The sequence below is a fragment of the Plectrocnemia conspersa genome, unplaced genomic scaffold, assembly GCF_051122295.1.
Source record: "Plectrocnemia conspersa isolate PC_06_02 unplaced genomic scaffold, ASM5112229v1 ptg000011l, whole genome shotgun sequence".
Taxonomy (NCBI): domain Eukaryota; kingdom Metazoa; phylum Arthropoda; class Insecta; order Trichoptera; family Polycentropodidae; genus Plectrocnemia; species Plectrocnemia conspersa.
The window spans coordinates 24116137-24138776 of record NW_028277175.1 but is presented as its reverse complement, the minus strand read 5'-3'; the positions used below and the strand labels follow the sequence as shown (position 1 = coordinate 24138776).

General features: G+C 31.1%; 1 protein-coding gene across 4 annotated transcripts in view; it reads left to right on the top strand.

Annotated features, from left to right (window-relative positions):
• The window catches only part of LOC148230056 (neurotrimin-like), a 521584-nt gene that overhangs the window by 431965 nt on the left and 66979 nt on the right, over positions 1 to 22640 (top strand). For all 4 annotated transcript variants that reach the window (XM_088197575.1, XM_088197572.1, XM_088197574.1 and 1 more), the window contains one exon: positions 18487 to 18677. In XM_088197575.1, the coding sequence (XP_088053701.1) occupies positions 18487 to 18677 (191 nt within the window). The remainder of the gene's footprint in view (positions 1 to 18486; positions 18678 to 22640) is intronic.

Sequence of the window (22640 nt, the reverse complement as noted above, 5' to 3'; positions counted from 1 at the left end):
AACCTTGACAACTTCTTTGCAATCAACTGTAATTAAAGTTTCAGCTAGAGAATGATGCTTCATGGATTTAACTAGCATATTAGCGATCACGTAGCTTGCTTTTTGCGCTTTGTCTGATGTTTTGAAAGACGAACTCATGAGAGTTACCTGTTTCTTAGACTGGTCTTTCAAACGTTGAAAAGAGGCTTTGTATTTTTTAGTGTTTAGTAGTTAAATGTCGTAAAAATTTACTGTATTATCTACACAAAACCTTGACTTTTTTCCGCGGCACACCAACTGATGACCACGGTACACCAGTGTGCCGCGGCACACGCTTTGCGGAACAATGTCCTAGAGAACCGTCATATTTTTTATAATTAGTGTGTCCAGAAAAGGTAGTTGACAATTTTCATCCAGTTCTATTATAAATTTTATATTTAGATGTTGCGTATAGAAAAAAATTAGGAACACATCCAAATCATCCCTTCTATGGGGCCACACTACAAATACGTCATCGACATATTGTAACCAAACTTTCGGTTTTTTAATCATTTTTTTAGGGATTCTTATTAGAAATATTTCATAAAAAAAAAAGCTAAGCTATTACTGGTGAAAGCGGTGAACCCATAGATACTGCTTCGACTTGTTTGTAGAACTCTCCTTTATAAATAAAATTCGTGGAGTTGAGACAATGCTTTGTTAACTTCATAATATGTTTCTTAAAAATATGGTTTAGGGTTTCCGCAATTGGAATATTTGTAAACTTCGAGCTAGCATCAAAACTAACTAGGTGATCTTGATCGTTTAATTTTTATTTCGCGAATTTTATCTATAAAATCGAAGGTTTTTTTTACATAAGAAGCCATTTTTTCCGCTAGTTAAAGGAAACTTTTTGCTATATATTTTGCTAATTCTATAGTGAATTGCGCTGACAATTTTCCTTAATGCTGACTCTGTCTTATGTATTTGTTATATTATGATATAAGGCATGAAATCCATATATTATATTTTAAAAATTTACTTTTTATTATTTTTTTTTTTTTTTTATTTTACCTACAATAAACTAAAGTTAAAATACGATGTAAGCTTCTAATATTTTTTTTTAATAATATATATTATTATTTATTTATTGTTATTCTTTCATTGTAACATGACAGGCTTAAACCTAATTGGTTATGACTGGGTAAACACAAAAAATACCTACTAAGTAAGTAGTGTGAAATAATTCTAAAATCAGTAACATCTATTTTATATATTATAAACTATCACTACAGTTAAAATAAATTTTTGTTACTATGCATGATCTAGCTCGGTCTTATTTTACTATTTTATTACAAAATTCATCCGTGAAATTAAAAAAATACAAATACAAATTCTGATATTATAGAGATATTTCATATGTGTTTTTCAGGTATTAGTCACCGACTTTTATCACTGTTCTATTGTGCTGAAATATGATTTTTTTTTATATTGTATTTAAATATTTAGTCATGTTACGACATTAGTTGATTTAGTAAATACGAAGGATTATTTTTTATATTTTTTTATTTTTTCGATTAAATTAAGACCATCGTGGCCTAACAGGTTACCCCAATGCGCCACGATGGTCGAAAGCAAATTATAAATTTATAAAACATAAAAAAACGTATATATATAAATAAATATAACAATACTTAAACATAACAAAAAAAATTATAAAATATTAAAATTAAAAGATATAAACCGGATCAGATCCTCGTAGCTAACATTAAAAAAATCAATTTTCAATGCCAGCGTATTAAGGATCCAAATGGCCACAGCTATAGGCGAGTCGGCAAGTGCGGATGTCCTAGCCCTAACTGCCATCAAAAGAGGTCTCGATCGTGATTCTCGAAAATGTTCCGGAACCCAAAACTGGAATTCCTCGAGAATAGCTGGATTGTCGACAGCACCTTTTAGTAGTTTGAAAAAATGCTTAGCGACATACAGCTTTCTGCGAGAATTCAGCGAATCATATCCCAACGCTCCTAAAAGAAAGGCGCTGGGATATAAGAACGGATAATAACCAAATGTCCTTTTGTAAAGGTATCTTAAATACCTTTTTTGAATTTTTTCTACTAAAAGGGAATATTTGGCTATTCGGGGATTCCAAATTATAGATCCCGATTCAAGAATGCTACGAACTAAGGTGTCATAGAAGATGCGAATAACTGACGGATCGTCAAAGTGAAAGGCATTCCTCATAACAAAGCCGAGCATCTTGGAAGATTTATCACAGACGTCGTGTATGTGTAGAGAGAACCTCCATTTGCTCTCGAAAGTGATTCCGAGATCTTTAATGGAAGTTTCTCTAGTCAAAATGTTACCACCGAGATGGTAGAAATAAGCTGATGGCGAACGGGATCGAGAAAATGACACAGTATGGCACTTTCCGACACTAAACGGCAGACGGTTAACGGAAGCCCATCTCCACAGAGAGTCTAAATCACTTTGTAGAGAGAAGGAGTCCGCAACAGATCGAATGCATTTATATAATTTTAAATCATCTGCGTACAGAAGAAAACTTGAATTTTTAATTGCTGTATTTATGTCATTAATAAATAACACAAAAAGCAAAGGTCCCAAATTGGATCCTTGAGGAACCCCCGAGGGGGTAAAATATTCTTTTGACAATCGGCCACCATAGGTTACAAACTGTCTACGATTGCTTAAATAACTCGAAAATAACCGAGTTAAATTATCTGAGCAACCGAGGTTCGACAATTTTTTTAATAATAACGTATGACAAACTTTGTCAAAGGCTTTTTTAAAATCTGTATACACGACTTCAACTTGAATTCCGGCATCGAGAGAAGTTGTCACCGTTTTGGTGAACGACAGAAGATTAGTAACAGTGGAACGGGCAGGACGAAACCCGTGCTGTTGGTCTAATAAAACTTGCTGAAAGTGATTGTAGAGATATTTATAAATAATTATTTCAAATAATTTAGCAGGAGCTGACAACACTGCTACTGGTCTATAATTCTTTATATATAATTTGTCACCCTTTTTATGAATAGGGGTGACTTTTGTGCATTTCCATAGATCAGGAAATGATGATGTTTTGAGAATCAGATCATAAATTCATTTTAGAGGAGCAGCGAGACTGACTTCGCAACCCTTCAAAATAAAATCGGGAATTAAATCAGGTCCAGAAGAACATATGCCCTGTCTTTAATTTATTAAATCCGTATTTAAGATCTGAGTGCTCAGTTTCTTTGATGGTCAGTACTGAAGACCAAGAACATGAAGTAGGAAGTGACTGAGCAGAAGTCGAAAAATATTCCTCGAAAACAGAACGAAAATATTGCGCAAAACCGTCAGCAATATTTTGTGAACCATCCAATGTTTTATCGTCGAGGTTCATCACAAATGTATGTATATGTATGTATATAAAACATATGCACAGAGGGGTAATTTTTACAAATACCTTAAAAGCGTTTTTTTTTGTAGTGTTCAAAACCAAAAGCTATATAAACTAGTTTTGCTTTTATTTTTGCTCTTTGTAGGTTTCGGTGGGAAATAAATTAAATAGTCTGCTAGTCGAACGACGAATGAACCAATTTATGGATTTTTTTACTGTCGCACGTTGCACGGTCGTAAAAGCATTGTCGTATAACGTGGCGGTATAAATTACTGTTTTGCGAAAATGTGTGTTGAATGACATTTTTTATTTAGTAATGCATTGTGCTTTAATTAAAAAAATGTATAACATAATCGATTTATAATAGATATCAAAGAACAACGTAAAAAAACATTAATTTCCTAAATAATGATTATTATTGTAATTTTACTATTTTACTATTACAGACATTAGCCTAATGGGTTACACTACGGTAGCAATCAATACATATATGTTGGTATTGTGAAAACATAGAACTGAAAAGTCTTAGTTAAGTGTAATATTACATATGTTCATTTTTCCTTATATAAACATTGAACGGAAAACTACTTAGTTCTATTGTATACCTAACTGTTTTTCAACCGCTGGTTAGCATCCTGACAAAAGTCCACTTTTGTCTGGCGTCCAAACTGCATCGTTACTTTATGGCTCATAATTTTGCCCAACTACTGGGTGGTACATAAAATAGGCGGCGCTATTTCTACCAAGCTTAATTGCGTTCGGACAGTTGTAGTCGGGTTGAAATGTCAACTCGGCGTTTGTAACAAACCAGCAGTTAAGTTAAACTGAAACACAAACAGTCATTGGCAAACGGCCGTGCACTTGTTGGCTGACTCGGTTTGCAATTTAACACACAAACAAACATATAAACAAGCTTGTGCCATAAAAATACGTTACTTTAATTATCAACATGTTAGGTTAAAAATCTATAAGTATATCTATCAATGACAATATAGTCATATGATATCTGCTAATTTTATTTTTTATTTTTTCATAGACATATAGCATATTAAAACTAGTAATACAAATAAATAAGTGAAGCTGTAAATTAAATCACCTTACTTATTTTTTTGTCTAAGAGATTTAGTGAACCCTTAAAACAGAAAATAATAATGAAAAGTCAATGAGAATTCGTCTAATATGATTTCACGTCTATATTATTTGACTAAGTGCTAGTGAAAATATATTTTACTAGTAGTATACATTCACTGTAATATTATGTTCATTGCACAGTATTATTAGTTATAAGCTGAAAATATTATTTTTTAATTAATATATCCACAAAATTAATAAATAAATAAATAGCCCAGCTAAGATGGCCGTGGCCCCGATAAAGGTTATAGCGCCACGCCTAGTGAGTAAAACACACGCATGTAAGTAAAAAATCGCTATGTATTTATAATTTAATACAAACAATATAAAAATTCAACGAAATTGTTAAACCTTGTTTTGACGAGAAATTTTACAGTGGTATAGAAACCTCTCTTACATATACATACATATATATATTAAATTTATTTTAATTTGCTTATTTTACACGCGATAAATACATTTTAAATTTATTATAATTACGTGGTTTAGATCGCGTTTTTCCTTTAATTTTCAGTCTCAATATTTCGCTAAAATATTTTTGGCATCATCAGGAGATTTTCATTTTTTATACACTTTTTTTTCATTACTTCGAGCTTTTTATTTTGCACTTTTACTTGATTTTTATGTTAAAAACACTAGTAAATATATATATATATATATATATATATATATATATATATATATATATATATATATATATATATATATATATATATATATTTTAAGAGGAGAGGAAATCTTCGAAATACAAAGTCAACCTCCAGGTTGACGTTGTGTCGGATTCCGCTGTTAGGCAGCGACCTACCGACTAAAAAACTCTCCCCTGCCCTCCCCTGAACGACTGGCACCATCTATTTAATATTTGTACTTCGGTTCGCTCAGTTCTGGGACTCTCATGTCTCTCAGCTCTGTTTTCTTCGCATCACGGCCGACACGAAGTTCGTCCATGCCTCGTAAGAGCTTCGGTTTAGTAGCATCAATTGGACCATAGTGTCTTCTGTGGCAGTCCTTCCTATGGTCCTTTCTAGCGCCATCCTGTCCACATCCTGTGTGTGCTTAGCGTCGTCGTCTTCTCCGGCGTCGGCCCTCCGACGGTCGGCATCAGCCTGGCGAGATCCTCCACTACGCGCGCCACCTTCGCCGCCACCGCCTCGGCGTGTCTGACGAAGCGCAGCTTGTCATCTATCTGCACACTCAGGTAGTGGATTACTCTCTTAAAAGGCACTTCGAAGCCGTCAATCGCTATCCTCGGCGATTATAACCTGCGCCTCCGCGTAAAGAATACTGCTTCGGTCTTCTCCGCAGCGAGTGCGAGCCCGACTCGGTCCATCCAGCTCTGGATCGCCTGCAGCGCCTCTTCTACAACCTGCTGCAGCTGCAAAAAAAAATATATTAATATATATAAATATATATGTGTGTATATATATATATATATATATATATATATATATATATATATATATATATATATATATATATATATATATATATATATATATATATATATATATATATATTTGGTATTGTGTGTATCTATAAAGAAAGAGTAAAGTGAGAGTCGAGAAAGAAAGGTATGGTACGCAAGCGGAATTTTTATTTCTCGGTTTCCGTTTGATATTCAAAATTGGAAAAAATAAAAATAAAAACGGGCAAGATATCATTTTTTCAGTTTTCGCTTTCGAAATCATTTTGAACACTTGACCCGAAGCTATTATCCCTTATGCAAATTGGTGCCGAGAAAAACGAATTTCCCAAAACTGAAAATGAAAACATACACACAAACACGCATGTACGTTTATAGAAAAAGGCGAAAAATCACAAGCGAAACCCTGAGAGTTGAAGTAGCGCCGTTTTTGACCTCTTCTCTTATGTAAATCGTTGTTTTGTGTTTTTTCACAATTTGCAAATGGTTGTATGGGAATCTCAATCTATGTTGTAAAATACAGGGTGATATATTTAATTATTTTTTTATTTAAATTTAAATATTTGTTTACAACTTATATCAACAAACATTTTATTGGGTTTTCTAAGCTTCTGACAGTTTTTTTTATTTTTGCCCCAAGTTTTATTATAAAAATGAATCATAGAAAAATTCTCAGCACACATGTTATTACTCTTAAAACCTTTTTAAATAAAACATGAAACAAATTAATAATATATATCAGAATCGTTAATTAAAGTTAAAAGAGTAGTGAGTAAAAGTATTTTTTTGTTATATATATTATTTCCTATTCAGGGTTATAAGTGTGTATTATAGTGTTAGGCGTGTGTTAATATTATAAAAAATATGTATTAATAATACAAATTGACTAATTCATCATATGTCAGATACATATTTTATTAAATTTATTTTAAAGATAGCTTTAAGAATAATAAATAATTTACACTGATATACTAATCTTAAAAACCTTTAAAAGAATTCCTACAAATACTGACAGTTAAAAAGTTGTCAATAACCATACCAGAAAATAATAAAAAAATATTTCGCGTATCCATAACCGCTTATCTCATGTGTTAGAAAATAAAATAGAAACAATTTTAAATTTTACTATAAACACAAAATGCCAGAGCACGTGTTGCTTAAGAATAAAAAAAAGTTTTAGATTAAAGATAGATACACTTTAATTAGGAATTATTTTTTATTTTATTTTTGTAGGTAAATTGCAAAAGATTTCTATATTTTCTAACTATTGTTAGCAACGATTTATTTTATATTCTTCTTACTATATAATTGCAGGTAATAAAAAAATATTAACATTTAAATAGATAAAAACCAGTAACATGTATTGTACCAATGGCTTATTAAAAATGTGTATAATTAGTTAAAGTATTAAAACAAACGTCTTATATAAAGAGGTCAAATAATTGTCGATTCGTTGAGTTTTCATTGTTAATTTACTAAAATCTTAATTATCATTGCTTTTATTAATTTGTTTCAAACACAGCTAAGTGTGTTGTTGTCATCATTTACTTTTTTTTTGGGAAATTAATCGCCCGCAATTTTTTTTTAAGATGTATTTTAAAAGGTTTAAATTATATGCTGGTATAAAATATCCATGAAATTCAATTTGACAGTTGCTAAGCGTATATTTGCTATTTAAATCCAAATCTAACCAAAACGAATTATTCTAATAAAAGTTCAAAAACTATAATTAGGTTAAATTTAAGTTAGAACAGCTAATGGAATATGTATGAAATGTTACACTGTTTTAAATTAAATATTATTTAGTTCTATGAAATGTTTTTTGTGCTTTAAAACAGAAATTTCCGCAATTCTTTAGCTACATACAACTATTATTATAAGTATTTTACTATTAAAAGAAATCTTTGAGCTTTTTTTTATTTTTTATCTTCATGAGACATTTGAAACATAATATTATTACAGACACCCCTTCTTCACAAATTCTATTCACTACAAGAAACGATTAGCTTTTATTCCACTTACAAATTTTTCATTCCTTTTTGTCACACCCACCCCACTGGAAGCCCTCGGAAAAGTCATTCGCCATCAAAAATACGCGACGCCGGCTTATCATTGAAAGCATTCAAAACTTTTGTACAAATCTGTTTTCTTCCTCGGAAAGGGTCGTTCGAATGCTGGTGGGGTGGCTGCGGCAGTGGGATGGTTAAAAGGGTGGCCGTCCATAAAACAACATCATTATGCCGATTGCGACGAGTGGTAGCCCCATGTAAAAATTTGAATACAGCAGACTTTTATTGGTTGTTTACTTCGGTGACGAAAAATTATCGATGAAAGACCACATGGATTTTAATATGATATTTTGTTATCCCTTATTTTATACGCTCACTGCTACAATTTAACCAAATGTAGGATAATTTAAGTAAAAATTTCATATTATCTTAAAAAACATATTAGAGCGCGACATAAAAGCAAAACATGATAATGTATAATATTTTTTCCTGTTAGGTTATATTTTTACTAAATCTAACAAATTAACATCGTTTAACAAAATACTACATTATTTAATGTAATTAAGAAAAATTTCACCCAAAAATATTAAACTTATTTTAGTCTGACTTTAAACAACACATACTTGTTTTGCAACTACCAAAGAGAGTTTTAAAGACATTTTAGAAAAAAAAAAATTCGCTTAGGATATACGCATAGTGGTGCCCGGGGCGATCCTTAAAATTGCCGCCCACCATATACATTTTTTGCATGGTCATAAAATCATCATTTTAATAAATAAATAATTAATTATATTTTAGTGTAATTTAGAGTTAAGTACCACACTAGACGATCCCATCGCAAATATACCGCCTCCAAGCAAGTGCCGCCCGGGGCGGCCCGCCCCCTCACCCCACCATGGCTACGCCACTGCATAGGATATAATAAAATTGCATCATACAAATGCAATTTAAATATATGCTTGACAATTTACTAAGAGTATATTAATTAAAATAATAAAATCGCAACAATGTTAAGATTTATTAGGTATGTCAAATAATATTGTAGTGTAATTTTACAATGATTTTATGTTAATTGAAATACTATTATATCAAAAAAAAATAAGCATATCAAGTAAATTTTATAGGAGCAGTGCTTACAAAACTTCCTATAGCTTTTATTTTAATAAAATTAAAATAATTCTACACCTACTTTTTTTGCTCTTATTAAGCGATAGTTTTTTTAAAAATAACGAAGCAAATTTAGTGACGTAATATTTTTTTTAGATCAAAAGTAAAATGCGATAGACTATATCAAATATTTATACAATTGAATATGCGACGCGAATAACGTTGTCCGAATTGCGATTTTGATTGAATAACGTTATATGAAGGATTCTGCGATTTCAACTAACTTTTTCAAAATATAAAAAAAACTGGTGTCAGCAAACTATCTAACGGCAAATAAAAAAATATTTAGTATAAAAAAATGTAACGTTTTTAATTTATAATTCGTTGTTTTCTTAAAAAAGTATCGTTTTTAAATATTTTTTATTTAATCTTCTTAACAGACCACTATTATTATATATTAAATTTTAAAATTATGTATTAGTAGATAAGTTTTCGACAAACGTTATAAATAATCCATAGGTACTTCCTGTCATACAGTGGAACAACCTTACAACATCATAACTTACGTTATTCCACAATTACGGGTTTCGTCTTGCCCGTTCCACTGTTACTAACCTTCTGTCGTTCACCAAAACGGCGACAACTTCTCTCGATGCGGGAATTCAAGTAGACGTCGTGTATACAGATTTTGAGAAAGCCTTTGACAAAGTTTTTCATAGGTTATTATTAAAAAAATTGTCGAACTTCGGTTGCTCAGATAATTTAACTCGATTATTCTCTAGTTATTTAAGCAATCATAGACAGTTTGTAGCCTATGGTGGCCGATTGTCAAAAAAATATTTACCCCTTCGGGGGTTCCTCAAGGATCCAATCTGGGACCTCTGCTTTTTATGTTATTTATTAATGACATAAATACAGCAATTAAAATTTCAAGTTTTCTTCTGTACGCAGATGATTTAAAATTATATAAATGCATTCGATCTGTTGTGGACTCCTTATCTCTACAAAGTGATTTAGACTCTCTGTGGAGATTGGCTTCCGTTAACCGTCTGCCCTTTAGTGTCGGAAAGTGCCATACTGTGTCATTTTCTCGATCAAGTTCGCCATCTGCTTATTTCTACCATATCGGTGACTAGACACCATTTTGACTAGAGAAACTTCCACTAAAGATCTCGGAATCACTTTTGAGAGCAAATGGAGGTTCTCTCTACACATACACGACGTCTGTGATAAATCTTCCAAGATGCTCGGCTTTGTTATAAGGAATGCCTTTCACTTTGACGATCCGTCAGTTATTCGCATCCTCTATGACACATTAGTTCGTAGCATTCTTGAATCGAGATCTATAATTTGGAATCCCCGAATAGCCAAATATTCACTTTCAGTAAGAAAAATTTAAAAAAGGTATTTAAGATACCTTTGCAAAAGGACATTTGGTTATTATCCGTACTTATATCCCAGCGCCTTTCTTTTAGGAGCGTTGGGATATGATTCGCTGAGTTCTTGCAGAAAGCTGTATGTCGCTAAGAATTTTTTTCAAATTACTAAAAGGTGCTGTTGACAATCCAGCTATTCTCAAGAGTTCCAGAACATTTTCGAGAATCACGATCGCTACCTCTTTTGATGGCCGTTAGGGCTAGGACACTTGCCGTCTCGCCTATAGCTGTGGCTATCCGGCTCCTTAATACGCTGGCATTACATATTGACTTATTTAGTGTTAGCTACGAGGATCTGATCTAGTTTGTATCATTTAATTTTGATATTTTATAATTTTTTTTTATGTTTAAGTATTGTTATATTTATGTATGTATACGTTTTTTATGTTTTAATAAATTTAAAATTTATTTTTGACCATCGTGGCGCATTGGGGTAACCTGTTAGGCCACGATGGTCTCAATTTAATCTAAAAAAATAAAATAAAATAAAATAAAAATTGGATATGTTATTGACAAAATTTAATACTAGTTAAGTATGAAAAAACTTTCTGATGAATAAATTGTAAAATATAATATTAATAAAATGCAAAAATGAACATATGTAAATCTTTAAAAAAATTGTTTACCTGTTGTAAAGTTGATTTACGTATTTAAGACGTACAACGTTATTCGCGTCGCATATTTAATTGCTATGCATTATAATTTAATAATAAATAACTTTAGATTATTTTTTTATAATTTCTATATTAACTGTTTAAAAAATCAATTTGAAAACAATTACAGTTAACGTCATAAGATAAAAGAGAAATAATGTAAACAATCATAAAACTACATCATCTATGAATTTCAAATATCAAAATTTTATATAAATAAAATATTTGGCACTTTTACTAATCACAGTATTTGGTCATAAATTAAATATTAGAAATTGCCTCAATTCATTGACATTATTAAAAATCAAGTCATGTTTCGTGAAACAGGGAAACCAATATCAAATAAAATATGCAAACACAATATTGTGAAATACTTACATTATAATTGAGAGGAGCCGTCCTTCACCAAGGGTAGGGATTGCTTTATATTGCTGTTTTTGTCGTAATAAATAAATAAATAACGTTCATGAATAATACATTGTACTCTCGCAAATGAAAATATATTTTATACATATAATATAAATGGACGGAATATATTAATATTGTTATTGTGTTGTATTGAAATTTATTTTTAGTCACTCTTCGCGAGCCATTTTGAAGAATTGATTTGAATGTATTCTTAGAATACTAAATAATAGTGTTCAAAAAACGAACATCTTTAAAAATGTATAAGAAGAAATAGAGCAATATTGAATATTGCTGAGAAATTGTAATAAAAACAAGTATTTTTCAAGCTTTTTTAGATTTTACATAATATAAAAAAGTATAGCAAAAAATTTCATTAAAATATATTAATAATTTATAAGAATAAAACAATAACAAGAAATCCAATACTCATTTACAAATGCAACTAATTTTTTTTATGTTGAATTAATTATATTGTAGTTGATTGTTACATAGCCTAACTAATAATTTTAGTATAAAATAATAAAAAAATTACGTTTGTCTCACGTTTAACAATTCAATAATCCCTCAATAAAAATTATTATTTGATTGATTTAAATAGCTCATATTTATAAAGTTAGTGTATTTATATTCGAAAGTTCTAATCATCTCTAACCATAACATCCGGTGGGGTATATGTGTTGAAGTATTATTTACGTATTATAGTATAAATCCAATATTCAACACATAGATTTACAATTTGTGGTTGTAATTTCACCACAAGTATTAAGAAAGCCAAACCAATACCGATCTTGCCAAGGTTTTGCCAATTACAATTTCGCAGGTGATTGGTCTATCGCCCTCAATTACACGGCCGTTAGGCATTAGACACTACCAGTTTCACGTCTTGTAAAAGCGACAAAAACAATAACAGGTGTTTAATATATATACATTTATAAACGTAGATCTGTATCTATTTATTGTATATTGCGGCCATTTGGTTATGCAATAAAATAAATAACAGCTGTAAATATTTTTTATTATACAACATAAAAATATGTATAGATTTATACATTGCCTTGTATTATTATTAATATTACACATATTAAATTTTTAATAGCCAATGATATATCATAATATATAATAATTTTAATTGACGTTGAAATTCTGTGGCGTTGTTAATTTTCGGTAATTCAAATGACGCAAAGCTTTATGGCTGTGCTAAATTTGCAAAACTAAAATTTGGCAGTGAATTATATGACACCGCAGGCAGTAACCATTGATAATGCGAGCTGACAAACCGTACAAGTTAACTTTCATATAATATTATACCTAATAATAAAATACTCACATAATTTCCTCGTCAAATTTAGGAGTTTTGCCAACAAATTCTGAACTATCATAAAACTCCTTCACTCGATTGTAATGTATAAAATAAGCAAATTATATACAATACTGTATGTGTCATGTATGTAGTATTGTTCTTTTTTTATATTCATTTTTTTTTTAATTTTCAATATAAATATTATGATCACTTAAGAAAATATTATTTTAAAAGTACCTTGTAATATATGGATACACAGTTTTACATGTTAATGTATTTAGAAGCGTAGTGATTTTTATATGAGTAATAGTTATTAATAACTCACAATACCCATCCCTAGTAATGTTTAAAAAATAAATTAAAAATTAGAATGCAATTTATGGAGTGTGTATTATGTGGTGTGCCATATGCTGATTATCGTTGTACGTAGTCAATCTATCTAATAAACTTTAATGCCTGCACTACACTCTTTGGAAGTTGGCCAAGGTTGACCAAGGAAGGAGAATATAGTGGGTTACTTCGGTCGAGTTCGGTTCTGCCCGCTCTCAAATCTCTCGGAAGTTGTCCGAGGTTGCCGAGAACGGGAGGTAAAGTGGGGGTAATTCAGTCGACTTGGCCAACTTCGAGCGCTTCCGAAAGTCGGAGCTGCTCTTTCGAGCTCGAGCGGTGAGATACATCCCCTTTCACTCTCTCGCGTGTTACGTGAAAGTGAGAGAGATAATGATATGGTGTTTCGCAAACTGAGATAGAACGAGTAACTCGGTTCAGTTTCAGTATGCGCGTAGGCGTCCTATGGTCAACACGCATGACGAGCGCTGAATCGTGGTCACGTGGTCAAGTTATAATACCACATACTTATCGGGGACTTCAACAGACTCTTACTGACATCTTTGAATATTTTAGCGCACCAAAAGGGATTAATTAAATTTTTTTCATATAAAATTAAATAATTAAAAAAAAATTATTGCTTTGGCACATTTTTCGATCGCGCGCAATTGCAGCCACCGTGCGAACGTCGTTCACGGCCGCCGCCCGGACGGCATATGAAACTTGTGGCAGTGTAGCCGCTACTTGGAATTCGGCGATCTTGGCCGATTTCAATTGTACTTCGGTTTGGACAACTTTCAGAGAGTGTAGTGCAAGCATAAAATGTAATGAGAATAAGTATACAATGGCAATCGTCGTGACATTGAATAAAATTATGATGATGATAATTTTTTTTTCGATTTTTACTTTATTTGTGTATATAAATATTGATAACTTTAATTTTTATTAAAAATAAATATGGCTCATGATAAAACTACGTTTTTAATTTGCATAGGTCATGAATTTTCATTGTGGACATTAATTTTCAGTAATGAATACGCTCACGGCGACCAAACGCAATACCCCCAGGGCGATTGTACTAGCGCTCCCCTTGCGAAGCCTTAATAAATATAAAAGGAAAAGCTTGTTTTGTCAAAAAGAAAATCCCGGCCGTGAGATGTGCTTAAGACAAGCGGCGAAAATTTCGTGTTTCTCTGCGACCGACGCGAAACCATATTTCATTTATTTTCTTTTCTTTGGCAAAATTGGGTAAAACGGCCGGGAATCGATACGACCGACGCTAAAATTCTATATACTTTCAACAACAAAAAACTGTTTCCTTTGATGTACAGAGTTTATTTCGATAGAACGCAATATACTTCAAATTCAAATATAATATAATATTTCATAAAATGTAACACCCAAATAAAAATTTATTAAAATATGACGCGACGCACCTTCTCGTGTCGCACCTAAGCATTATGCTTGTCACACCTTTGTTTTAGTGCTGTGCTAGAAAATAAAATTACATATTATGCAATTTATTCGAAAAAAATTAGAAAAAACATAAAATTGGCTTTTTTATAAAATCAGCATATTTCACTTTAATATTTTAATTTTAATATTAGTTATTCCCTAGATGAGTTTCAAAATTAAATAAATAAAAATTAGCCTAAATAGTTTTGTGATAATTCATAGCTTTTACAAGTCTGTGTGGTTATTGTGCAGCTCTGGGTGTTATGCCGATTTTTAATAATTAACAATTCATTGTCGTTTTCCGAGTTATAATGGTTTTTGTTACATATTACATTTTTCTAAGCTTACAAAATTTAATTATGATTGGTTTTAAATTTAATAAAAAAACAAAATATTTTATACAATTGTTGTAGTAATATTAAATTAAAACTTAATAAAACAACATAAATTCTGTGTGAATTTGTATAATTTAAGAAAGAATATTTTCAATTTGTTGACAATATTTTGAATAAGATATTCAGTGAACAACATGTTTATGTATGAGATTTAAAAATTGTATAAGCTGCTTATGCAAGTAAAATATTGTGTCTTACACTGTAGGAAGCCTTTTGGTTATTTGTAAAGAGACTTTTCTTTATAAAAATATATAGATAGGGATGACGTTGAAATAGCCTTATTTGTGGATATATTTTTTATTTATGTTTTTTTTCTGACTATTATTATTTATTTGATATCTAGCAACATTGTATTAAAACAAATCTTTATTAAAAGCACTCTCAAATAGATTTTGATTTTACGTTAATAATTTATGTTTTGGTACATCCTATATATTACGTGAAAAATACATTTATGAATAATTTTTCACAAAGAACGATAATTACAGCACTTTGAAGTTTTATGTCGCTAGTAGGTCTTAAACGTAACACTGCGCTTTAATAAAATATTAAAAACTGCTTTTATTTAGTAAAGACTACCCTATGCTATTAGAGAAATAAAACTTAAGAGTAGTTTATCATAAAATTAAACTCATAAAGTTAAAGTGTGTTTAATATCAATGTTTCTAAACTATTTTACACCTACGGACCACTAAAAATATAAAATATATAAAGACCACTAACGTAAGGAATAAAATATGTTGACTGTATAGTACGATTTAAATTACAAATAATAAGTACATATGAATTGTTATTTACCACGAAGAAATTAAAAATCCATATATTGCTTTTACGAGAATCAGACTTCTATGAGGCTCTACTGTGGATTCGATGAGCACTTTCCTCGAAAGCACCCTTAAGTGCTTGACGTAACATATCCTAGATCATTGGCTGTTCTAAACCGATTTTATAAGAAAAAGTCACGTTTCATTGCCATATTCGGTCCACCGTTATGATCGTCATCTTCTAAGCATATTCCTCACTTTCGCAAAGTCTTAAAAAGCACAAGGCATTTAAGAATCTGTTTAAGTACATATTAAAATGATAATGTTAATATTTGGTACGCAAGCATTGTAGCGCACGTAGTAATGAGCCTTAACCTCATTCAAACGCCCTTCTCCCTCATCTCGGGTAACTGCTAACAAAAGATTCCAAAGTCTGCTAAACGTCTTCCTATTATTCCATCCTTTTCGCCGCGACGCAATTCCCGGATCACCCCGTGCAATAATACTTTAATCTCAGCAAATACTCGTTCCACGTTAGTTGAAACGACTTTCGTCCAAAGCCGCCGCAAAGCCGGCTCATTACAGTTGCAAAATGACCACTTGACGACTCTCTTAATCTTAAAGGTGCTCCAACCACCCGAGCCACCCAACGCCACCCTTCTACCACCAGGTCACTCCATAAATCTGAATTGAGACTCTAGAAACGATTCAGATTCTGTAAATACTTAATGGCATAGTGAAAGATTTATTCTATATTATAAAACCCGAATAGTAAGAAATAAATAAATTAAATATGAACTGTGTAAAAGTTCGTGTTTCAATGTTACTAGTCGCATATAAATTTTTATTATATATTGCAATAAAGCGTGCAGAATAATATTTTTTATTTATATAATATTCATGGTGTATTTAATTCCACCAAAAATGTAATGAATTACTACTATTTTGCAATCAGTACATATGTATATACAGGCTTGGCCATAAAGATGGGGCACCCCAATAAATGTGTAAATATAAATAAAAATCTGATCACGATTGCTTACACTGTTTATTTTAATATTATTTTTAATATTAAGTAGGCCTACCCTTAGATATAACTACAGCTGCAACCCTTTTTGATATACTTGCAGGTAGACGGAGAGCATTTTCTCCATTCCATTTTTATCGCAGCTCTTTGCTTTGCAATTGTGTTGGACAACCTTTCCTTTTAATTTTGCCCATAAATGCTTTATAGTATTAAGTTCTGGTGAATAAGTAGGCCATTCTAAAAGTGGCAAACCCTTTGACGCAAACCAAACCCTGCTTTTTAGCGAAGTATGGCACGGAATCGGATGCTAGCGTGAACTGTGCATGGAAATATTTTCTAGTAGGAATCTATTCAAGTAAATACCGACATTGAAATATTAATATCACATTCAAGTCTACAAATCTCGCAAGTGTGCAGGTTTTCTACCGGTACTGCTGCTATGCAACCCCGGGCCATAACGCTTCCGCCATTATATTTGATTTTAGATACTATGTAATCAGTTAAATATTTTTATTTTTATTTTTTACGTGGTCACAAAATCTTAAAAATATTGTTTAAGAAAAAGTATGATTATTTTAAAAAATATGATTATTTTTAATAAATTAAGTTTTTAATATTTTTTTATATTATCCAATTTTAATTTAAAATTACCTTAAAGTTGGTTTTATCGAACCTAATGACTTTTGCTCAATCTTTAGATGTCTAATCTCAGTGTTTTCGGGCCCACTCTAACCTTCGAGTTTTATTTATTTCTGAAATCCACGGTTTGTGTCCGCCTTTATAACCTCTGAGTCCTATATTTTTGAGTTGTCTTCTCACCTTCCGTGAAAAAATTAATGGCCCTCAACTTGCATTTTCCGAAGATTTTTAAGAGACTCGAGAACCAAAACTAGATCTTTCTGGGCAGTTGTCTTTGGTTTTCTTTCAGTTCTTTGCTTTGATTTGTGAGAAACAAAGCATTTTTAACAGCGTGTTGTAAACAATTATTATGTGTATTAGTTTCTGATATATTTATATGCAAAAATAAAATTATATTAGCCCTTTTAGCTTGACTTAATTTGCGTTTTTTTTGCCATTTATTAAATGCTTATACATTATTATTAAAATAAATTAAAAAAAAAAAATTATAACAACATATATAAGCTGAAATCATGCAACTGAACATAACGGTCACTTTAGCAAGACTAAATCCCTTTTTAAAACTCAAGTGAACAATTAAAACGATAAATTTCTATGTATAGTTCTCAGAATTATAGTTAAAAATATCTGCTAAAATATTTTGGTCAGACTATGCACTGGTAAAGAGTTACACACCATTTTAGGTGTTGCCCCATTATAATGGCAAAGGCTGTATGTATAAAATACATTTTCAGTTCATAACTAACAACATTTTTTATGCAAAGATTTTTTAATTTATTTAAACAATATAGAAAAAATCATTTCATTGTTTTAATTGACGTTTACTCTTAATCATCCCTGATGATTATGTACAAATCTATTAATTTATTATAATATGGTTATGTTTTGTAATGTTTGACTTACATATTAATTAATAAACCAATTTTATTTATTTAAAGTTTATATTGATAAATACTTTTTAAAATATTTGTTTTTTTCAACTTTTGCAGAGCTGAGTCACCGATCTGCTAAAATAGTAAAATGGGTAACATTTTTTGTTTGTTTGTTTTAGTTCATTCGGCGCAAAGGTCCCGTGGCAAGCAGGATGGGGTGGAGGCGGGGGTGGAGAACACCCTCGGGGGCTCCGTGACGGGGGGCCCCAGGGGGCCGCATTTCGATCTTGCGGCTTCCAAAAATGTGACAGCGCTGCTGGGAAAGACTGCTTACCTGAACTGCCGTATCAAAAACCTGGGCAATAAAACGGTAAGAAAACAAGCAATACGCTTTCTGAATGTTTCTTTATACACATATATATATATACACAGATAAATAGAGACATACGTAAAAAAGCAAAAGAAAAAAATTATGCAACACGACTAAGAATCTTTGTTGTAAAAAAGATGCAGTTAGCATATTTTTGCTGACTCAAATATATGGATTACATTAAAAAAATAATTTTGTGTTGTGGTTTATTAATACCAGTATGCTAGACAAGTAGTATAAGTCGCTGATAAAAGACCTAAAAGATCTTATTTCGAATCCTATATGGATTTTAGAGTTTTTGTATTTTAGAAATCGGAATTTAGCAATTATTATTTCAATATATTTTTTAAATGCAAATTGATCTTCTGAACATTTTTTGTGTACGACATTTTTTAGTAGGATTTAATTTTGCAAAGTTATGACACTTTTAATTTTTTGTAAAAAAAATGCTATTTTTTGTAAAAAAAATGCTATTTTTTAAAAAAAAATATTTTTTTTTTCATACAGAATGTATAGGGGTGCTTGGTAGTTCTATACAACACTAAAAATTTAATTTTTAATCTTCAAAACCAAGCAGTTAAGAGTGTTAACTCTTCTGAAAGTCGCAAAATGGTTCGTATGGGGGTCCGATCGAACTGATACATCGCTTGTTTTGAAGCAAAAAACTATTTTTCTTATATTTTATTAAGATGAAGTTTAGACTGTTAAACGTTTCATAAATAGCGATATTTTCGGTAAAATTTAAACCTGCTGAGTTACGAGTGTTTAAGTTTTTATACTTGTCGCCATTTTGCAAAACATTGACACATTGGATTTTGTTAACGAACATATACAGGTTGCTTAAGAATAAAATACTGTCACCAAAATTCAACTTTAAATATGTGTAAATAATCTCACACTGACCTTAACTATATTGCAAGTCTTATAAACGTGTATATCAGGGGTCGATCGACTAGACAACACTAAACGTGTTTTGCAAATAAAAAACTTTTTTTTAAACAGTATCAAAAGTATATTCAAAAGCATTATTTTATATCAAATATTCAAGTCTATATCTTTTAAAGGAACCAAATACTAGCGTTAACAATACGCCAAGTCGCATAAAAGCTCGTATGGGGGCCCGGTCAATTTACCGTAAGACTCGTTTTTTAATAAAAAAAATAATTTTAATTTTTTTTAAATGCTAATTAAGCTTCTGAAGATTTTTTGCTTTAAACATTTTTCAGTAGGATTTTATCTTTTTTACATTGGATGCCATTTCGTAAAAAAATATATATTTTTTTTTCATACAAAACGTATAAGGGTGCTCGGTAGTTCTATACGATACTAAAAATGTAATTTTTAATCTTTAAAACCAAGCAGTTAAGAGCGTTAACTCTTCTGAAAGTCTCAAAATGGCTCGTATGGGGGTCCGATCGAACTGATACATCGCTTGTTTTGAAGCAAAAAACTATTTTTTTTATATTTTATTTAGAAGAAGTTTAGGCTTTTAAACGTTTCATATATAGCGATCTTTTTGTTTAAATTTAAACCTACTGAGCTACGAGTGCTTAAGTTTTTATACTTGTCGCAAAGTTGCAAAAAATTGACACATTGGGTTTTGTCAACGAGCATATACAGCATATACAAACATTACAATATAATGCCGACTGATTATCAGAGATTAGATTAACCTAGATTTTCCTAATCTCACAGATTTTGATTAATTTAAATCAAGCTTCTCTATATTTAACAAAAAAATTAAAAATAAATATATCGTCATAAAAACACAGGAAAATGCATAAATTATCAATGCTGGTTTATAACAATTATCTTGTTTAAAAGGAAAATTTAGAAAAATTAAATTTTAGTTATAATAAAATTTAGGAAAATTACAAAAACCAAACTTAAATAAAAACAAATAGTATTGAAATAGATAAATCAATATTTTTTTTATTTTTGGTCTAGTCGTATTCGCCGATTCTAGATATAAGTGAGTTTATATGGTATTTTGTTTTTGTTTTTGTTTTTGAATTGTCGGTATTAAAAATTTGCTATGATTTTTAAAATTTACGTTAGAAAAGTGTCAAATAAATTATTTTTTGATGCTAAAAGTGAAGAACTTCAATGAAAAAAATTTAAAAGGTTCACAAAACATTGTTGTTGACTTTGCACAATACTTCTGTCCTATTTTCGAGTATTTTTATTGTCTTTCGCTCAATTGAACTTTTTGTACTTGTTCTTTAATATTGACCATCAAGGAAACTGAGAGATTAGATCTTAAAAACGGCTTTAAGAACTTCTGGTCCAAATCTGATTTTTGATTAATTTTTAAGGGTTGGAAAGTCAGCATTGTTGCTTACTAAAACTTATTTTTGATTTGATTTTTATGACGTCATCAATTCTTGACCTTATTTATAATAAGGGTTGCAAATTATGCATTAAGAACTATAGACTAATCGCAGTGTTGTCAAATTTATTTTATTTTAATGTATCGTTTGCATATTTAAATGTATACTATTTAAATTGCTTACTAGCAAACCAAAAGTCAGTATAGTAATAAATGTAGAAACCTTCAGATTAGTTCTAAATTGTGTCTGCGGCAATTTTTTAATACAGCGTAATCATTTCATCGCCCCACAGTTTGCGCAATACCGGCCCTTATATTTTACAGTAAAGTTCATTCAACTAGCCTGCAAAATGTTTTCAAATTAAACGTCGAAGCAACAATGAAACCCACACTTCAATAAACCAATTTAGCGTTTGTCGCAAATTTTCATTTTATTTACCATTCACGGGTCCCTGTGATGTCTGGCAAGCGAGGTGGGCGGTCAAAGCCCTCTATGTCCCTTAAATTAAGGGCCGAGAGCCTGGATAAATGTCAAAGTTGACGAACTTTCTGGTGAATTCTTCGGAAAAAGCGATGCTGGTGGAATAACGGCGAGCGGGCAAACAATTTTCAGACATTGATTTATAAAATTGAGTTGCGAGTGACGCAATAATAAAATATTTCTGGAATGGGAAAAGAGTCAATGGCGAACTTTTGTCAAAGGAAGAGATTAGACGAATTTGTTCAAAGTGGTACCGTTTTTGAGCAAACCTGTGAATGATGGTTTAATTAGTAACGTTACTGTTAATTGGTTAAAATTGACTTGTAAGTGTTTATCCATTTTTTGATATATAAAAATAGTTTGACTTTACCATTAAATAGTTAATATTTTAATTTTATGTAAGTAAAAATATCTGTAATTAATAAAATTTGCTTGTCTCGCATAATTTATTTTATTAAAAAATTATGTATTGTGTTTAAAATGTATAACAAAAATGTACTTGTTGGAGGGGATCGTAAGAATGTGGCGTACTTTTTGGCGGCTGTTTGGTTCGCGGGCACCGCTTGCGGGACCTCAGACGCGCGTATTCCGTATCTCTCGACTAGTATTATGTATGAATCGCTACAACATCTTTTAATAATTTTTAAATAGTATTTTATGTTAAAATATAAAATTATTATAGTCACATATTTATTACTTAGTCTAAATGAAAAACAATACAATAAATCTTTTTGATCGCACAAGAAAATGTTTTATACTCGTATCGTTATTTTTCAATATTTTTAACACGACCCTCGATTAAGACGCCGCAAATCAGCGCCGTATGTAAACACGGTTAAAAAGGGCTCGAATCCAATTTTTCATCAGCGGCGGAAGCGTGGGGTAATTAATTTCGGCGATAACGCAACTCACCCACCTCTTCGTCCCGATACAAATTATGTTAGGTAACGAAGGGCGCCATACATGCGAACTCGGCCATATGGCATCGCCGAAATAGAAAAAGGGGGTGACGAACGCCCTTGGAGTCAGCGATACAAATTGGGGGCACGCGAGCCGCAAAATCATTAGTGCTGTTTACCCGTTTAATTGCTTTTCCACTGGTAATGGCCATCCGCAACCGCTGACCGTCGATTTTGATTGATGGCGGAATGAA